The 21847-nt window shown below is 30.2% G+C and overlaps 1 protein-coding gene across 4 annotated transcripts in view; it reads right to left on the bottom strand.

Moving 5' to 3' along the window:
• Positions 1–20176, bottom strand: part of LOC106791020 (adenylate cyclase type 6) — a 43575-nt gene extending 23399 nt beyond the window's left edge. For 2 of the 4 annotated variants that reach the window (XM_014756351.1, XM_014756354.1), the window contains exons 1-7: positions 19594–20176; positions 16999–17254; positions 13816–14043; positions 8532–8810; positions 7817–7978; positions 4756–4969; positions 3529–3950 (exon numbers count right to left, since the gene is read on the bottom strand). In XM_014756351.1, the coding sequence (XP_014611837.1) occupies positions 3529–3950; positions 4756–4969; positions 7817–7978; positions 8532–8810; positions 13816–13896 (1158 nt within the window). In that variant the 5' untranslated portion in view covers positions 13897–14043; positions 16999–17254; positions 19594–20176. The remainder of the gene's footprint in view (positions 1–3528; positions 3951–4755; positions 4970–7816; positions 7979–8531; positions 8811–13815; positions 14044–16998; positions 17255–19593) is intronic. The other 2 variants (XM_014756353.1, XM_014756352.1) reach the window with 2 other exon arrangements.
• Between the last annotated feature and the right edge of the window lie 1671 nt (positions 20177–21847).

Below are 21847 nucleotides of genomic sequence, written 5' to 3'. Positions count from 1 at the left end.
AATTCTGTGACTCAACAAATTAATTCATATAAAATTGTTTACTCCTTTATGGGACTTTCAAAATGACCAGTTTAATTGTACAAAGTGACACACTCTCTCTGCTAGCTTTGGGAATAGATTAAAGTTTACGATTATTTCTCGAGTTAAATTTTGTCGGTGTCGTGTCCAGTTCTCGTCTGGAATCGAAACATTGTCTACGACTAGTTATCACCCTTTTCTCTCTTTCTCTCTCTCTCTCTCTCTCTCTCTCTCTCTCTCTCTGGAGACTAAGAATAAATTTGTTTTAATCGATCACTAGATGCAAAGGATTGATTCGATCGTTTGTTCAAGACTCGTCTTGTTGTTATCGTAGCATATTCGTTCAAATATTCTTATCCAATGTGGGAACTATCCAATCGATCTCAATCGATCTATGTCGACCGTGACCTACATCCTTCGATTTCCATAAATCGATGTTTAAGCTTTTCAACAAAGTGCATTGTAGATTTTATCGAGTTGAATTTTGGAGAAATTTCAAAATGTGAATCCTTTGATATGGAAAGGCTCCTCCTCGACGTATCTCGTTAATGGGATCACTATGAAAATTGGAAGAATCGGATTTGTATTTTAATTATCAAATATATTTGTTACAAGTACTCTCTTCAAAAGAGATTTATTCTTTCTCTTTTTCTTTTTCTTTTTCTTTTTTTCGGTCTCTTCAGACTTTTTCATAGTTTTCCTTTCTATTAACGTTACCGAAGCAAACGACGATAAGTGAATTTATTTTTCATATATTCTATCCTTGTGCATTGGCGTTTATTTGCAGCAGCGGTTGTAAAAAAAAAAAAAAACAAAAGGGTTGCGTGCATTTTTTTTTTTTTTTTCATTTTTTAATTAAGACGATGCGATGGGACGTGCCAGAAATTTACAAAATTAATTATCGCTCGTTAATCATATTATCTAGTAGTAGTAGTAGTAGTAGTAGTAGTAGTAGTAGTAGTAGTAGTAGTAGTAGTAGTAGTAGTAGTAGTAGTAGTAGCAAGTAGCAGTAGTCGATAGGATAAAACAAACACGTTGAGATTGCAGATATATAGTTACTGAGAAAACTAGGGCTACATGATGAGCTCATGATTTATGATTCTTATGTACTCTAATCTCTCACGGATTTTCTCTACACATCTTTTTTACGTGACTCTATTGATCAACGAGTATATTCCTTTTTTTCCTTTTTTTTTATCGTTCTTTTCTTTTTCGTTACATTTAATGATCATTGATGCACGCTCATTCGGCTTATATTTTCGTACTTTTTTTCTTATAAAGTGCACTTTTGAAATTAAACGAGTTGCACAAGTTTTTCAAATGGAATCAAATGAAAAATTGTTTAAATCGTTTCTTTTAAGAGAGAAAGAAAGAAGAAAACAATAAAGATAGGCTTTAATTGTATCAGAAAAATGACACAATGATACAAAGCTGATAAACGAAGCGAATTCTATTATAGTAGTAGTACAGGAATGAACTTCTTTGATCGGTCTAGGAGCTTGTAGATAAGTGGGTACATAGTCATCTCCAAAGGAACTGCCTTCAGACGTAATTGTCGAATTTCATCGACGTCCGAGTCAATTCATTGAGTTTACCTGTTTCCCGGTATACCGAACATTACGGAAGTAGAGTTAATATACTGGCTAGTTGAGATTGTTAGAGATCGCGTTTACTTCGAAGCGTACATGCATCGTCTTCCTTCCTTTCAAACAATATCATGGTCCATGATCGGACCAGTGGTTTTCCCCCAACGAATTACTGTCACGTTAAACTCGTTATCACTAATTACATTTCAGATATTACTTTGATCAAAAACAAGGCGTATATATACAATATAATATTATTATACAATATATTATACGATATATGTGCGACACAAGTCAAATTCATTTTTATTAAAACGAAAAATAATTTGTCTTTTTTGTTTTTCTATTTTTAAATAAGATAATAAAAAACAAACTAATATAAAATAAATTGAAAATATATAGTCTATTTCTTTTCTTTCTCTTCAAGAGTTCATTAGCCAGTTCATATATTTCTCGAAAGCATCGTTCGACCTTTGCCCTTTGTGTCACCACTAGAAGAGTGACAGACTTGCAATTACGTCGAACATACGACAAGGGCCATTAATATTGTAATTTGATAATCGAAGAATATACGAGAATGGAACGAACAGACCAATTTGGAAAACTATTTTTCGCTTAGAGTATCCTTTATCGTTGGGGTCCTTTAATTTGCATTTCACGAACAACAGAGTGTTAGTTTTCAAAATTACTGAACAAACCTGACATATTTTGTAGATCGATATTAAACGTTAGATTTTTTCGATAGGTACGTAATTATTCTTTAGTCAGATATTTCGTCAATTTATTAATTAAATCGATCGTTACAATTGATACTAACTCGTCAATTAAATCAAATAGGACAATATCATTTTTGTTCAATCAATTCAGATATCTCGATGTATTGTAGTTCATGAATTATATCGAACATAGGAACTGTCGAAGCTTTCAACGTAATAAAAGTTGCTTTTGTAATCGCGTAGGAAAGGAATTTAAGAGTCTTGGTAACTTGATGGATGAAGACACTTTCAGTCGCCACAAAATCCAATAACAAGGAACTCTTTTCATGAGATTTTAGAATAGATAGTATAGCCTTTCTATCTTAAATTCACTCTCTCTCTCTCTCTCTCTCTCTCTCTCTCTCTCTCTCTCTCTCTTTCTCTCTCTCTCTTTCTCTCTCTCTCTTACTTACTTTCGATTGATCTTTTTTTCTTCCTTCCCTCTTGTAAAGTTCTCTTCACCGTCACTTCTATTCTAACACCGATCGATCTATTTGCTTATCTCTTATCCATAGCACGAAGAACTTATCGCACAGTATGTCATATTCGAGAATGTATAGAATATTCTATAGATATTCTATCTCTTTTCGTTTGGAAAATATATGCTACAATTGTCATTATAGGTGGATTAACTCGATGAAAAGATAAATGAAATATGGAATCGTTGGAATGAAAGGAAAATTTATCGAGAGAGAAAGAGGCAGAGATTGCTGTATAAATTTCAACACGAGATTGCTTGAATTCAAACAAAACTGATCAACGTATATATATATATATATATATATATATATATATATATATACAATATAATACATATGTAATTAGATATATGCGAAATCTTTTGTAAGTTATTCATTTGAATAGATGCGAAAACCATTGTAGAATATCGATCGACGTATTGCGTTTTAAATACGAGAATATTTCTATTTTTTAAAATACATCATGATATTTGATAATGCAAATCGTATAAGTATACCCCAATTGGGATTATTCGAGTATTGCTTTGAGTTTTAAAGGTAGATTGAGAGATTGGGCAAGTATAATAATTCGAGATCTCTACAATTTGTAACAATTTTGTTAGTTTACGAAGGTAAATCAAAAAAAAAAATTCATCTGATAATATAATATAATATAAAATAAAATGATTAAAAACGAGAGAATGTACTCACGTGGGCCATGATAGCAGGATAATCCTGAGGATATAATAGTAATGCTCCAACAAGATGAGCAATCGAAAAACAGATTCCAGCGATACAGGCATGTCGTAACCTAATCGGTAAAAGAGCATATGCCATGTAGATGAAAAAGCAAACTGCCCAAGCAGCTGCCAATGGTCCACCAGTACGAAGTTCTTTCGTTCTCATAGTGAACAATGAAGACGAGGGTATAGGAGACGACGTCGAAGACGAAGATGACGAGGAAGATGCTTCGTTCTCATCGTCTTCGTAATTTTTCTGCTGAATCTCGTGCAAGTAGGCCAAATGAATGTTCAGGGTAACTTGTAAAGCCAACAGTGTCACCAATACGGCACCACTGACAACAGCCAACCAAATCTCGTTCATTCCAGGCCTCGAAATGGCTGCTACTAATGCTGATTAAATACAAAATCAAAAATAACAAAATTTTAGACTTTTGTATTATTACGTTTTTCCTTTTCTTATTCTCTCTCTCTTTGATCGTTTTTATTATTGTATATTTTTTATTTTTATCAGTATTATATATTTATATTATCTTTATATATAAATAAATAATATATATATTGGTATAATTTTCTTCATTATCATTTTTTTATATTAAGACAAAATTGCAATTATTATTAATCAATTCAATATTTTTTTTTTTTTCTTTACTCTTCAATCGAGGAAAAAGAAAAATATATAATATATCATAGTTCAATTAATGAGATTTTTCATAGGGAGTTCCCCTTCGTTATTACTATCCATTAATATCCGAGAGTATGGAACATTGTAAAATATGATTGCGTGTAAAGGAGAAAAAAGAAATAAAGAAAAAGAGAGAGGAGAGAGAAAAATATGAAGAAAAATAGTTGGGTTCTTCCTGAAAGGCAAAATACAAAAAACGGTTTTTCTTCTTTACAAAATGGAATATATAGGGTATTTAGTAATATACTTATATATACTCAGATACAGGTGCATGAATAAAGATATACAACATATTTCATGATAACTAATTCAATTTTCAGATACGTTACAATTAGGAAAATTTGTTGAAAAAAAAAGTAATATGCGTGCAGTTAATTTGGATATACGTTGATCAAATAAATATATTTAATATGATAACGTAATAATTTTGAAGATTATGTGAGAAGGATATGTTAACAATTGTTTCTACCTAGTTTTTTTTTTTGTGTATTATTTTTTAGAATGAATACTTACCTGCGTAAACGATGATACATATGACGAGGGTAATTGCGAGAGAAAGATTTTCGGATCGTCGAAGGAGCATAAGTAAGGGTTCGTCATCAGTTAGAATCAATCTAACGATGAGTAGCATTCCCAAAGCGAATGCCAATCCTGCTAGTAGACCTAACACGTGTGTCATGTTACTCTGATTCATGCGAAGGAAATAACGTTGGTAGAGCATTTCCACCTGAAATTAGAAAGGCAGATCGTATGGCATTAGAGACGATCGAATTATTAATATTCTCAAGACATTCTGCCAATCTCTCTCTCTCTCTCTCTCTCTCTCTATATATATATATATATATGCATACATGTAAGAAGTATGTATGCATGTATCAAAGGCATATCAAATTGTGATCTGAAATCTAATACATACTACTCGTTAAAATATTTTTCATTAAATTTGATCGATCAAACTTATTTTTTTTATATAAGTACCGATTATTATTATTCGATATATTATATTTTATTATTGCAAACGTGTATGAACCATTTATCAAATCATCAAATAAGATAGAGAGAGAGAGAAAGAGAGAGGTTTCCTTTTCTCTTCAATTTTTTCTTCCTCTCTAATTCGGATCGATATTCCCTATATATATATATATATATATTATATTATATTTTTACTGTATACTCGTGTGTGTTTGTATTAGCCATTTATCAAAGGTCTCCTTATCTAGTATCATGCAACAAAAGAAATCGCATACGATGTTGGGTAAATACATATATGGATTACTCGTAAAAAGTCATACGATTATCGAGAATTATCGAGAATTATCGAGTTCCCATAGCGACTGATAGAGAGCTTTCCTGAAGATGGAAGTCACTAAAAGCTCCGCGACCTATCAATTTCTCTCTTATTCCTTTCATCTTGAAAAGCTACACATTTATGGATAAAAATAGACGCCTCGTGTGCACATAATCTAATAATTATTTACGATATTTCAAACAATGTTTTTCCATTTTGTCGTAAATTTGTTCCTTCGTTTTAATGTACTCTACAAATTTATTAAAAATTCATGCAAATTTTCGAAATCCAATTGTTGTAAACCGGACGAAGGGTTAATATCCTATTCGTACGTACACATACATATATATATATATATATACACATATATACTCGTTACTTTTTTTTATTTGTCTTACTTACAGTAGCTTGAGATTTTGTTTCCTTCCCCTCCCTCCATATTCTAAGCACATCCCACTAAAGCACATTTTACTGACATTGTGTAGACATTTTTGTACATTGTTAACATTTTGTACATTTGTTTCATTTAAAGGAGATTAAAAACATTTAATATTGGTGTTCTAAACACATTCACACCTGAAGCATATATTCTAGATTGACCAAAATCCTTCTGTCATTCCATACAATATATTTCTATATATTCCCTTCCTGTTTCTTCCTTTTGTCTCTTTCACTCGTATCATCGTCACGAATCACTATTTATAGCGATATTGGTATAAAGATTAAATACGGATTAACGTAAGCAAATAATGAAAAGATTTCAATAATTTAGAATTGCGTCATAATATCGAACGCGATTTTATCAGTAATATATATAACCGTTTTCGGTTATTTCAAAAATTGATAAATATCATTTTTCGTCGGTAACGTCTCAAAGCTATCATGACGATTATTATCATCGAAACATCATAGAAAAGTGTATATATATATATATATATATATATATATGTTTGTGTCCTATGTGTGTGCATGTGTTACGTTCATGATCGATAGCTTGATGAAACTATGTAAGTAACATTTGGAAAATCATCGTGATTTATTCATAAGAATTGCGATTAATCAACTGACTTTTAAATTTTGTTCGTTGATCGATCATCCAAAAAGAAAAAAAGATGAGTGTTTAATTTATTATTTATTTTCTATTTAATCAAAATCTTCGCGCAATTTTTTTTTTTTTTGATACTTGATTTATTATACTTTATTTATTTTTGTTTGTTTGAAACATCAAGTGTATCATGCGTAAATTTGACGTCGAAATATAGTATTACTATATATAAATATTTGATTTTATAGTAGTAGTAGTTTTTTATATACGTTTATATGGGTTTATATTTATAGAAACAATTTTTTGGACATTCAGTGTGGCACGAGTACAGTTCACGATGAAATATAACGTTACTTTAGATATTTTCTTTTATTCTATTTTTTACGTATATATGTATGAATTGTTTGAATATTTATGCGAAAGCTTTCACTATGATATAGCATCTATCCGTAGTACGTGAAACGCAGAACGTAGTATATCTGTGATTAAATTAAAACGTGGATAAACAAACAAAATATTCGTGACAATTTTATTCTAGAAAAATATTCTTTTGGTATTTCAATTTCGATGCATTTTAGAGATGCATTTTAGAGATGCATATTAGAGATGCATATTAGAGATGCATATTAGAGATGCATTTTAGAGATGCATTACTATACTATAATAAAAGTTTCTTCTTGAAAGCATTCTAATTAGATGAAGCATAAAATACATTAAAAGTTTAAAAAAAGATATTATTCTTATTATATTGATATTGGATGGTTGGGAAATTAGATTTGCCATGATTCATCGATATTTTTATGCCAATAAAAATCTAAATTTTGAAAATGGAAGCTTTCAGGAAGCTGCTTTCGTTGGTGTTCTACTCTAAACCCGTTGATTAATTAAATCTATCATGTTACACGTTAAAGTTACCTTCTTGATAACGAACACGCGTCTTCGATAACATATTATATATAATATATTATACGTTGTATACGGGCTTTCATCTTAGGGGTGCGTAAAACAGATTATAAACTCAATCGTATTCGCAAATGCAGATTTAACTCGAGAAAATAAATGATCTGTATTTCGATGAAACCATTAGACGAACGTTATCCAATCTTGTATCGATTAATTTCCATTAAATATTTTTGAGACAGTGAAGATGGAGGGTGGAGGGCTTAAGCTCCGGAGCTTCATAAAATCTACCATTTTCTTATTGAAAATAATATCTTGTTAAGTTTTTTTTTGTAATTTACCTGGAGATTTTTGAAGTGATGTGATGCACAAAGGGAGCTTAAAAATCTGCAGAAAGCGCATCTCCTTGATGGTTCAGTTATTATCGGACTAGAAGCAGTTTCCGTTATTGATTCTTTCCCAACAATATTGATACCAACAGCGACTTCCGATCCTCTGTTCATCTGTAAATTATTCATCATGATCATAATTAATTTAACGTTGTTATAGTTAATCAATTTGTATAAACTTGTTATATACAAACAAATGTTCAATATTTTCGAGATATATTTAAATAAATAAATTTCAACTAGGCAAACGATTTTCAGAGAGTTTAAGTTAAAAAAAAAAAATAGTACAAATAATAGATTGGCTAAGTTGCAAGGTAATTAGTAAAACGAATTACTATTTTCCTGGGAAAATAATAAATTGATTTTGATAATCATTTCTGGGAACATTGTCCATATTATTTTATATATTTTTCCTTGTATTTTCCTTGTATTTTCCTTGTATTTTCCTTGTATTTTCCTTGTATTTTCCTTGTATTTTCCCGACATATTTTTCGTTTAATTAATAATTCATAAATTTTCATAATTCATAAATAATTCATATATATATATATATATATAAATGATTTCTCAAGTGCACGTAAAAGTCTTTATTCTCGTGATCCGAGGTGGAAAGTTTTAGGGGGAATATTTTGGAAGTGTTTCTCTAACGATCAAAGGAACCGCCTACCGTGATAATAGAGGGACGAGGTGGGCCAGTAAAGTGCTCGATAACTTCCCAGTTAGACTTCTTTACAGGGGTGTATGGTGTCTTTGGTGTGTTAGGTGTGTGTGGTGTGTGAGGTGTATGCGGTGTTGAAGGAGTCGAAGGTTTAGATCCTGGTGGATCTAGAAGTAATTCGACTCGTGGTTTGCCACCCTCATTGTTTTCCGGATGTTGTCGAAGACTCGCCCATCTTCTTGTACTTTTCAATGATCCTGTCGTCGATTTAGTATTTCCAACATCGCTCTGGGAACAATTAAAATAACACAATTTCAACACGCATCTATTTTTATTATGATATATTATATTTTATTTGACATAAACACGGTATATTTATTTCTGCTTTGTTGGAATTTTTCGTGCAAGTATTTTTTTATTAATGGTCATCGGATCTTTTTCCTATTGCCTATTTTTTTCTATTTATCTCTCTATCGGATTTTGTCGATTTCTATGAACAAAATAGACCCCGGTAATTCTTCTTTCCTTCTTTTATATCTTTCTTCTATTATTCCAAGTAGTCTTCTATGTTTGGAAAGATCAAAGAACACTATTGTCCGATTTCTATTCCACACGCGTATTTACTTATCTCTTTCCTTCTTTCTTATCGCAGTTTTTAAGAAAACAACAAATCTTTTTAATTCTCGTAGAGACGTATTTTTCTTTGTTATTTTTCTTTGTTATTTTTCTTTGTTATTTTTCTTGTTCTTGTGTGATAAAGTAAACGAGTAAGGTTTGACGATTTTCTAATAAATAATGAAATATATTGGAAATAAGATTTTTCGTACGTAAACGTTCCATGATTTTTTTTTTTTTCTCTAATTTTCTTTTAATTTGACTAATTGTACTTTTAAGTATTTTTCATGTTTTTTTTTTTTTTTTCAATTTCCTTTTAAAGACTTGACAGAAGTAGCAATTGGTCTAGGCACTTTTCGAAATGAAAACCACGTCTGGTACATGCATCCTTCTTTGGCGGCACTTTAAAGTTCACTTTCGAGATTGCCACATATGAAAGATTTATTTCCCACGAGATAAATGTCTATTTAACGAACAAAAAAAATCTCACGACAAACGAGATACTCTTACTTTTAATGCAAATTTATCGAGTTAATAGGAAGTTTCTTTGAAAAGATAAGTAGACACTTGAGATTTGAACGATTAAAATGATCGTACAATTTTCAAGGGTAAAAGAAATAAATATTAATTATTTAATATGCGTGTGTTTCCTCATTATATATTAGAAAATTTCTCTTTTATAGGTAATATTAACTGGAACTTACTAATTATACTTTAATCAAGCAGAAAAATATATGCTTGTTCATTCCTCTACAAGAAACTAAGGAAGAATTTTACTTGCGCTAATAAGGAAACTTCTTTTCCTTACTCATTTACCTTGTATAAATAATTAATTAGATTAATGTAAGGAAGGAGCGATTAAAAAAAATATAAAATTAGCTTCTTCTTCGTTCAGTGGGATCAACGTTTTACCTTGTACTTCATTTTTAGCGGTGAGAAAAAAAAAAAGAAGAAAAATAATTAGAATACGACGTCACATATTTAATAATTCAATACTATTCAAGTTATCCACGAATTTAATATTCTCTGTACATGTTCTTTAACCCTTTGAGTGTTGAATACTCTCGAAAATATAAAAAATTAATTTTATTCCCGATAGAGAAATTACATAATTTAATGTTAGAAGATACAACAAAATATATGATTATTCGTAATTATAATATAAATTATTCATACGAAACGTGATACGTGATACGTGATACGTGATTTCCACAAATTTCTATTTCCACAAATTTCTATTTCCACAAATTACACGCTTCTATCCTTATCCCTTTTTTAAAACATCTTTTTCATGTTTCGAACGTACTCTCGATCGATACTATAACTTTGCATCGTTAAAATGAATAATAATAAGAAGTATTCTCGATGGAAATAAGAATTGAATCTCGTAATATGAATTACTTATGTTTCTCCGAGATAGATTTTCCACGAGAATAATTCGTCATTCGTCTAAACGAAAAATTGATAAGACGAATTAGTACCACAGATGTTCCGATAACACAAAATCCGATATGCATATATATTATATGTATATATACATATATATGTACTGAATATATTGTAGAATTTAATTACAAAGATAATAAAAGCACGTCGGTGCTAAAGATGAATCTTTTTCCTTTTTTTTGTTTTTTTTTTTTTTTTAATACGATTCAAAGTTATCATACACGAATGAAATTCTTTTCTATCTCTTCCGCATATTTGGTAAATTTTTTACAGCTATCTTGATATGATTTCACCGACAATTTAATCTTCAAGACATGTATATTTTAACGTTTCGTACATTATACGAAATAACAGGTAATTCATGAAGCGTTATTGCCCAAATGAAACCTAATTACACATCGTTATCGTTTGAATTATCGTTTGAATTATCGTTTGAATTATCGTTTGAATTAATTATCGTTTGAATTATCGTTTTTAACCTAGTCTTGATCGAGTGTAAAGGGTTCATAATAATTACCCTCAAATCTTTATAAATTATGAAAATTATGTAATAATTATTTTCTCTTATCTACAATATTATGACGTTGCGCTATTATAGAATTTCCCAATTACATTTTGAATTCTAGTTCCAGCCTTCTCTCTATATTATACAATATAATATAATATAATATAATATAATATAATATAATATAATAGAAGGGAAACTCGATAGCCATTTCAACATAGAATACAGGGAACGTTCAGATCATGAATTTGACGATTCTCCGATAACAAATTTCTCTTTGATAAGGTAAAAAGAGTAAGTAAAAATAGGGATGAACAAGAATAATACTTTGACCCTTCGAAAAAGAAACCTCAGGATTTTTTCTTCTTTTTTTTTTCATTCTTTTTTCTATTACTCAAATAGTATCCACCTATCCTGCGGTCAAACGAAATTACATTTCTACGAGTGTGCTAGAGTTTTTCCAACATCACTTTATACGAAGATGATAAAAAAAGAAAGAAAGAGTTTTGCGTGTATGTGTATGTGTGTGTGTGTGTGTGTGAGTGAGTGTGAGAGAGAGAAATGTTAAAGGAAATTGGTGAACTCTCGTGTTAACGATCTCTTTTCACGCAAGACTAAACTTTTTCTTTTTCTTTTTCTTTTTCTTTTTCTTTTTCTTTTTCTTTCTCTTTCTCTTTCTCTTTCTCTTTCTCTTTCTCTTTCTTAGGAGTACTCAAAATTGTCGACGATAATTCTTCTTATCCTCCGAAAGAGGATCGATTAACTACTGGGTATCGTGTTAACGAGCCCACCTAACTTGTTCCGAGTTAAAAGGTGATGAATATAGTGACTCACAAACATGATAGAAAGTATGCACTTCTTTTTAATTGTCCGAACGTTCAGATTTATTCGATTCACGTGTTTCTCTCTTCTTTTTTCTTTTTTTTAAGTGAAAACATCTTTCAAATCGTTGTGATTTTTGAAACTCTATGAAACGCAATTAATGTGTGAACTGCACGCATGTATTTTTTGTTCTTTTCAACATTGTGGATGTTAAATAGCAATGAGATTCGCGTAATTAAATTGCAAGTTAAAAAGTTATTATAGGTAGTCATAATTAGATATGCCTTTTTGTTTCTTTTCTTTATTTTAGTCAGAGCAAAAGTAATTTCGCGTTAACCTTACGTTTTTTTTTACTTTTTTTCTTTTGTTTTTTTTTTTCTACATTTCAAAGAGTTAAAAGACATTGAAAATATTTCGTAAAATGATTGTTGTGTATGCGCGATTATTTTTTCATATCGGCTCGTATAATTGTAATCTATAAGTTACCGAACGACATACGCACAAGTATTGTTTTCTTTATTCTTTTTAAAGGCGCGTGATTTCGAATTTCTCGCTTTTTCTCAATAACATTGATAACGATAATACGAAATGTAGAAAAAATCGTGAAACATTAAAAATAAATGTTAGGAACAGAGGAAATTTACAACTTTAGGAAATGGGAGAAGCATGCATGCGTGCATGCGTGCATGCAAACGTGTTTACACGTTTTTAGACCGATATCATTTTATGGGAATTAGAAAAAGAGAGAAGCTTTGAATTATTTTGTTTTTTTTTCTTCTTCTCCTTATTATATTATTATATGAAATGGTTCGCTAAAAAAAACTGTAATAAATCAGTGGAAGGAAGCGAAAATGAAATGTAAAATAAAATGTAAAAGAAAAGAAAATTTGACACGCGTGGCTTTCTAATGGTCCGGCCTTAGCATGGCGAACGATATTAATAAACACATCAGGGAAAAGGTAAAACCAATCTCTCTTTCTCTCTCTCTTTCTCTCTCTCTTTCTCTCTCTCTTTTTATACGTATGTATGTATATATATATATATGCAGCTGCCGCAGCTGTGGCTAAACACTCCTCTTGTCCTTCGGCTCACAAGCATTACCTTATCAAAAAAATATGATTTTTTGGTAGAAATGTGTTTCGCTAACTTCTATCAGCTTGTACGTTCCTTATCCTATCGGAGTCGTTAGGATAACTCATATTTCACATAAGATAAATCAAAGTCATAAATAAATAAATGAATATAAATATCATTTGAAAATAAAAAGATTTTAACGCGGATTGTATTAAAAACACTCAAGATATTAAATTTCCAACAAGACGACATATTATCGATATCGTTTAATAAAAAATAAATGAAAAATGGGTACCGGGATAAAAAAATGAAAACGTTTTTATACAATTGAACGTTCGTTATTTTTGTTTGATTTCTACGTAAAGAAAAATATTGAAAAAGTATTTTTGTTGAAATGCGGGTGGGTTCATATTCAAAGAATCTGCGTCGTAAAGAAATTAAATCAATTCGGATACACAAAGAACAATTCGGATAAGTTTTTAATTGCATTCCGTAACTCGATCGCGTTCTCCGGTTCCGAGGAAAAATAAAAAGATAAAAGAAACAAGAAATTGACTTTGAATGTTCTCGGTGGTATATCGTGAAGAAGAAAATTGTTCTCTCTCTTTCTCTTCCATTATTTTATTTCAAATATTTTTCCTCTGCATTTCCAGTTTCAATGAAATTGTGAACATTTTGAAGAAAAGTTAAAAAAAGGGAGACGGAGAGAAAGAGAGAGAATGAAATTGTAGAAATTTTCTTATCCTTTGTCAAGCTCGTTGAAATGTTAGGACGAATGAATAGTAAAAAGGAAATGAATTTGAAATAGTATGATTAACTTTATTGTCTTACCTGATGACTTCTTCTACTTCCACGCAAACTAAGCCTGTGACTCCAGTCACGTTTAGGAAATTCCACTCCGTACTTGTCCATTCTTTATTTTTCCCTTTTCTTTTCCCTTTTCTTTTCCCTTTTCTTTTCTTTTCTTTTCTTTTCTTTTCTTTTCTTTTCTTTTCCTTGACAAAGTTGATATTATACGGGGTGATATCACCTTTACCTTTCTGTTATTTCATGTTTCTCCTGTAAAAAAGAATAATAAGAAGAGAATGAAATATCAATCGTTATCGGAGAGATACGCTTTTATCGTCATATTTTCTTTTTTCCTTCCCTTCCCTTTCTTTCATTATTTTTCAACCCCCTTTCTCAATCATATCTCTCGATGAAAGTATATTCATGTTTTATTAATCCTGCTTATAGAAGACACTTATATCTAAACGCGTCTATAAGATAGAAACTATCGAAAGAAAACTTTTTATTTATAATTTCAACAACTTAACGAAAATAGAAAATATCGGTAATCGTGTATCGTTACGTTAGGTATTAACTTTTGAAATTATTTGCAATTGTAATGTGTGCATTAAAAAACAAACAAATTATCGGAATTTTTCATAGTTTCAAATTGCTAATCCTCTTTATTATTATTATTTCCCTCGTACTTTTTATCTTCTTCTTTCTACCTCCTGTTTTATCTTTTTATCTTGCGCATACGTGCTGTGACAGCATTTTCTTCACGTATTATCCTTTCCCGAAACACCGAGTCCTTTTACGTAAGACACACTTTCTAAATTACCTCGGTTCTCTTAACTTGTTTAAGTAAACTCAATTTAAAGCTCTGAGAAATTTACTCTATTTTTATTATTTTTTTATTTATTTCTTTATTTTTTGTTATCTGATTATTTAAAAGTGTTTACCATTGTCAGGAGCGTTAACAACTTTAGTAGTTCTTTAAAACGATGCTTAAACAAGTGTCGAGTGGGAGAACGAAAAAGTTTCATAACTCATCGAACTTTTATAACAACGGTAATAACGTCAGCATGTCAAACATGGAAACGTTTAAAAAAAAAAAAAAAGAAAAAAAGAAAGATAGAAAAAATAAAAAAAGAAAAAGTTCCTCTCGACTGGTAGTTTATTGGATTTGCTATCATGTAGTTGGATAACTACATTAGCATTAACCCAATTTGATGCATAGTGGTTCCTCACTTCCTCACCACCTTGTCTCCACTCGTCGTGGTCTTATGATCAATTTGTTCTAGGCATACATGTACATATATGTAAATTTATACTTGCACATACGTAGAGTATACGTGCACGCACGTATAAGCCGGAAGCCAATGCATACATTTTCTCTTAACCAACAAATAAATCTTTAATTTGACCACCATCAAATAAATGTTGAATTGTTTTGATCGATTTAATGGTAATTAACGAGTACTCGATATAATTATTGCGTTGAGAATTATGAATAATAATTATATTATTATTATCAAGTTAGAATTATGTTTGGAAAATTTTCTTAAAAAACAATGCACCCATGTTTCTTCTACCAATATTTCAAATCACTGTTATTCCTAATTGCATCTTGGTATACATACACACGTGCAGGTATATTAAACTGATCATTCTTTAAAAAACAAAAAACTTTCAATTATAAGAAAACTTCAAATTATAAAAAAGTTGACTTATTTAAATTACTTTCAAAAACATTGTGTTCATATCGGAAAAGATTCCTTTGACAGAGATTTAGAAAGGTCATTGTGTTACAAGAGAATCCTCATCACTCGATCATTCATTATGCAATCATGTTTCCTCTTACATCGTTGCACACATACCTTTTGATTACACCGAGTAATAAATCCTATCGTTCTTCAATCACGAGACGATCTTCTCTTATAATACTCTCTCTTTCTCTCTCTCTCTCTCTCTCTCTTTCTCTTTCAAATCATTCTCGTAGTAATAATAAAACAAAATGTAAAAAAAGAAAAAGAAGAAAAATATGTTTCATAACGCCGTCGTTGCATCGTTAGTCGTCTACAATGATAATCATAATGATGATAAAAAGAAAAAAAATAAATAAATATAAACGAAGAAATATATAATATATTCATTTAAAACATCTCTCCTATGCAACGATCTATTATTCGCGTATGTTATTAACTTCTCATGTCACTATACAAGAATTTCTAGTAACGAACATACATATATGCATTTATACATACATACATACATACATACATACGTACGTACGTACATTGATTTTCCTTCTTTGAAGCGATTTTCAAATTCAACATCTTTAAAATAGATAATCGAAAAAAAGATCGATTCAGATATTTGATAAAAGTCTATTACTACCGTGGAGTGCAATTTAAATGCTGCAAATGTTTCTTTTTTTCTTTTTTTTTCAATAAAAAAAAATTTACCACCGACATGTAAAATCGTTCAATATATTTTAATCGAATATTTTGTATTATATTTATTGATACGTGAATTTTTGATTAGGAGCAACAAAAAGGAAACAAGTATAAATGATCAGGGGGAAATACGTATTTCAATAAACTTTATTTATTTTTAATATCTCGACTATAACAATCCTAACAATTATTTTCGTGTTTGATACTTTTTCATTTTTATATAAAGAGGGTAGAATTTAAAAGCGAGGAAGTTTTATTTAACGAGCAAACCGCACAACGTCTCTTTTAATTACTGTAGTTTACGCGAGAGATTTTTCGCGTTATACAAATGGTCTGTTAACAAACAAACAAAATTCATAAAATAGAACCTTATTTTTATTTCATCCCTGTACTGCTGACAGTTGTCAAGCTGTTAAATGAAATACACGAATGGAAGTATGATATATATTTTAAACATACAAGAGTTATACCAAGTATGCAATATCATTGTTACAAATTATTTCGTTTAATACTTATAGAAATAAAAAAATATCTTTCGTTTGTATAGATTACGTAAAGATTATCTAGGAAATAAAATAATATTATCTAATTATCTATACACACACACACACACACACACACACACACACACACACACACACACATCTTTTTTCTCTATACGATCGATTGATCATGCAAAAGATCGTGCAAGTGTCGATGCAATTTTATTATTATATAGGCAAAGATAAATTGAGAGAGATAGATAGATAGATAGATAGATAGATAAAGGGTATGTGTACGTGTTTACCCTTTTGTTTACTCGTGCGAGCGGAAGAACAAGTTGGTCCCTCCCTCCGTCACAATATACTCGTGTCACTTACGTTCTTCCACCCTCGATTTACGTTTGTTTTCGATCCGGAATCCTGGCGCCTATTTTATTACGAAGGCCGACGACGCCACAAGAGACGTTTCAGTCCGGTTAGTATTTTATATATATATATATCTCTTTCTCTCTCTCTCTTTTTCTTTATCAGCCAAAGATACTTCCCTCGTGTATATCACAGCTAAAAGAAACACAATGGACTTTTGATAAAAATAAACTTTACTCGATGATATTACAGATTTTCTTCTTTTTCATATTATCACATTGAACAAAAAAATAATATATTTTAGAATCGAATAAATAGAGATATATAATTAGAGAGAGTATTTTTCAATATGTTTGTTTGATATATTTTCAATTGAGTACATTAATTATGTTATATTATATATTAATGTTATATTATATACAACTGTAATTCAAATTACATAAGATATCAGGAATAAGTGAGGTAATATCGAAAGTAAGAGATAATGGAGAGAGAGAGAGATAAAAATAATAAGATTGAAATATTTTCAAAGTATTTTAACATAATAAAGTTTCGTATTCATTTACTTGTGAATCCTTTCTAATTATAGAAAACTGGTTTATTTATATAATTTTATCGGAGAAAATATATACGTTTGGAATTATTTTTTTTTCATTGAATAATTGCTTCACTCTACGGAACAATTAATTGAAGATATTGAACATAACGTTAAATTCTTCCGGAAGGAATGATAATGAGTGCAGGTACCCTCATGGCCGTCGGATTGCGTATCGTTCGGTCTGATCAAAACCTGACTATACTACTGACTAATGCGTTAACTTCCAGTGACACTCAACTTTTATTGTATAAGCAAGATAAAGTAATAAATTAAATGAATCTAATATATCTAAACTAAATGATCTTATTCTCACATTTGTTAATTTAAAGTAAAATTTGTATGAAATCATCTTGACAAGAAAATACTATAAAAAGTTATAGATTAGACACAATTATTATTTGGTAAGACTGATTGGAATCATTATCAATTGTTAACTAAACCAATTGTAAATCATTTTACGGGTAGATAATTATTTAGTATCGTTAGACACCTTGCTTTACTTACGTCTACAAATTATATCCATAGTAAAAGGATTGATTGTAGAAGGGATTAATGCAATGTGTGACTTTTCATTAGTAACATTAACTATTAATAACGTCATAGATACACCACCCATGGTTATCTCATTTTCTTATTGCATCATTATTGTATTTAAGTTTCAATTTAATCAGTAAATTCTATAAGTTTGATAATAAAATAGAGCTAAAGCCTCGACACACCATCAATTTACTGACATCGTTAATTTAATAACAATAAAATATAATTCTTCTTCATAATTGTCTGGATATTTATAGAAGATAATTGTGTGATAAATCAATTGTTCTTATTTCTTTTTACTTGTGTTTTTTTTTCTATAGTATATATAACTATCTTGACTTTACATGCATTTCATCGCAGTCTCTGATTTGTATACGCTCGAAATAGTATGCATGTATTACATACATACATATGTGTATATATATAAATATCTGAGATCTGTTGAATCCGGAAGAAAAATATGGATCTCTCTCTCTCTCTCTCTCTCTCTCTCTCTCTCTCTCTCTCTCTCTCTCTCTCTCTTTCGTTTTCTATTTTTCTTTTTCGCGAGTGGTCCGAGAGCAAGAAAAGATATTTTTATTTAACTATGAAAAGAAGGCACGACGTTAGACAGAAGGTATTTTATCAGTGACGATAGAAGAAACTAGTGTACGATATAGTACACATACATCCTACGATTATCCGTATCGATCGTTGTGTGTGGAAATATCTGTGGCGGTTACGAGTCGGGTTAAAGATATTTTCAAAGTTATAACTTACTCTAACGTGAATGTTCTTCAATCACGTTTCATTCATTTCATTTTGATATTAACGTTAAATGTCGCATTATAGAGAAATTTTGTTGAAAGAAAATATGAGAACTCTCTTCATTTACTGAATATTTTACAAAGTCATTTAACTTTGAATGGCTATCAAAATTATTATTGTCGAGTTTAATTATATTAAAAAAAAACATTTCCATATTAAATATATAAGCAGTTGAATGTCGATCACAAGTTATTTTACAATTTAATAATAAAAAAAAAACAAACAAAATTCTTAAAAGTAGAATTATGCATTTTGACATGTGAACGGTTCTTACGTATGTATATAAAATAATACAAATGATTTAATCTTCGAGTTAGAGGTCGAACGAAATCGCTAAATTATATCTAATATGCTTTTACTGACTGCAATTATCGGTCAAATGTTCATATTTCGTTGTATCAAAATTAAGTAAGTTTTACGATAACGAGTACGTAGGATCGATATTTCATCGTGGTTGGACACGATTCGCATTATAAATGGGTAACGTAGAGAAATAAATAAATACTTGCAACTAAAGGAAGAATATCTGGTGTCAAGCGATTAGTGAGTTGCTTGTACTTACTAATTGATGATAAAATTCAAGCGTCCTTACCCAACAACACCGGCTCCGGACTCGATGATCTTGACACGATTTTCATTCTCAAAGTTGTACGTAGCTTATTCTTTTTCTTTTTTCTTCCTTTCTTTTTCAATTTCTTTCTTTTTCAATTTCTTTCTTTTTCAATTTCTTTTCTTTCTATCTATCTGTTTTGATTATTTTTTAAATGGCTATAAGTCGAACACGAGTAACAGTAATACCCATATTACCGCTGACCACAGGACAGTTCAAGTTCCTTCGATGGTACAATAAATAATGAAGATATAACTCACAGTTCAAGTTGTTTCTCTTAAACTTCATCACCGCGATCTAAATCTTGATGGATTTAATCGTTTCCACCTGGTTCCACTAACTAAGGATAGATCGGTTTAATTCGATGATATTAGCCTTGATATTCGTTGTTTCAAGGGTCAACAAAGATCAAAGGGAAACGGTGAGACACCGATCGAACCATCGACTATCGAATTGTCAAATTCCAATACTTCATTCGATGATATTCTATTTGTAATAGATCTTCCAAACTCGACTATAGAAACTCGTTGATTTTATTTTCTATTTTCTATTCTCTCTATTTTCTCTAAGATTTAATCATATAATTTTATTTTATTGATTTATTAAATATGTCATATAAATTGATGCACGTGTATATTTAATAATATATATATATATATATATATATTTTGTTAAATGAGATCGATAATCTTTATAAACGAATCACTTTCACACGCACGTTCGTACAATTGTCACGGGTCAAATAGATCTTCTTTCTCTCTATCTCTATCTATCTATCTCTATCTATCTATCTCTATTTCTCAATTTCTTCGTCAGATCCGGTCTATCATAGTGATCATCATGTTCTTTAATAACATCGGTGAACCACGTCCGATCACGCGATGATCCAACGAGATTTCAATCGTGATTTGCAATGTACATATTTTTGTTCTTTTCTTTAATTTTAGTTTGTATTATAAAAAATAATAGAAAAGAGATAAATAAATAAATAATATTGAATATCGGGTATTAGACCGAGAGAGATGACGCGATGCGTTTGACGCGATGCGTTTGACACGGATGCCGCGCGTCGACTGAGAGACCAAGATTGACTGTGGCGGTGCCATTTCACGCCGATTTCTATCGCGCCTGTATAGAAACCTCGTGAGAAACTAGACCAAGAGAAAGAGAGACAGGTAAAAAGAGTTGACTACTACACGCAGAATCCGTCTTACAATTCTAAATTATCAATGTAATTCCCTAAATCTTATAATTTACTATTATGTTATTACATATTTTGATGATGGAACGAATAAATCTTGATCTTTGAACATATAAATTCAATTTCATCAAAATAAAGTTCTAATTCTTTATAATGTTCAATTTCCATGCTATATAAACACATATTTATTAATCATTTTATTTTTCAACGAGAGAAATAACTAATTGGATTAATTTCGTTTATTTGATTAATATTAAAATTCATATATTCTTGTGTACATATATACGTATACAAACAATTTTCGTAGATATCTTCTACCTTTATCAATATTTTCTTTTATCTTATGGAAAGTGTACATGCGTATAAATACGATCAATCAATTATTTATATCTTAGGAGTTTATACAAAAAAATGAAAAATGGAAAAAGATATAAGGAGAAAGGAAGGGAAGAATTTGTAATAGGGACTGCATATATCAACTTGACTACACCCTTCGTGACTTGTAAAATATTTTATTTTGTGAAACACGATAGACTTGACATGTGTGTTGACGAGAACAAAAGAAAATGGAAAAATAAAAAGAGAAATAAAATAAAAAAGATGACAACAAGTGCAGTGTAATAGGAATAAGATAGGGGAAAACGAAAATAATTCTGAATAAGAGGAGGGAAAAAAGAAGAGAGAGAGAGAGGGGGAGAGATAGAAAAAAAAAGAATCCAAAGTACTTTGAAGCTTAGGGTAGTGTCGAATATTAAAGTATACATGGAGCTTTCATTTCTCGTTGTAAAGAACCCTTTTTCACGTTGCAATGGCAGCACAGTCTTCGTCGTTATGTTGTTATTATCGTTGTTATCGTAATATTATTCCTTCGTGGCCCTTAAGATCGTTCTTTTCATCGAAGGTTTCCATTTTAAAAGCCGATCATTTTTTACCATCTCAATTTTATGTCACATAGTAGATGTGTAACGAGAAGAATAAGAAAAGTATACACATATTATGTAGATGTTGTTTTCTTTTCTCAAATTAATTTAACGG

This window comes from Polistes canadensis, unplaced genomic scaffold (assembly GCF_001313835.1).
Source record: "Polistes canadensis isolate GaletaPanama2010 unplaced genomic scaffold, ASM131383v1 scaffold_278, whole genome shotgun sequence".
NCBI classification, from domain to species: Eukaryota; Metazoa; Arthropoda; class Insecta; order Hymenoptera; family Vespidae; genus Polistes; species Polistes canadensis.
Note: the sequence above shows the minus strand (reverse complement) of the source record. Positions and strands in the feature narration are given on the sequence as shown.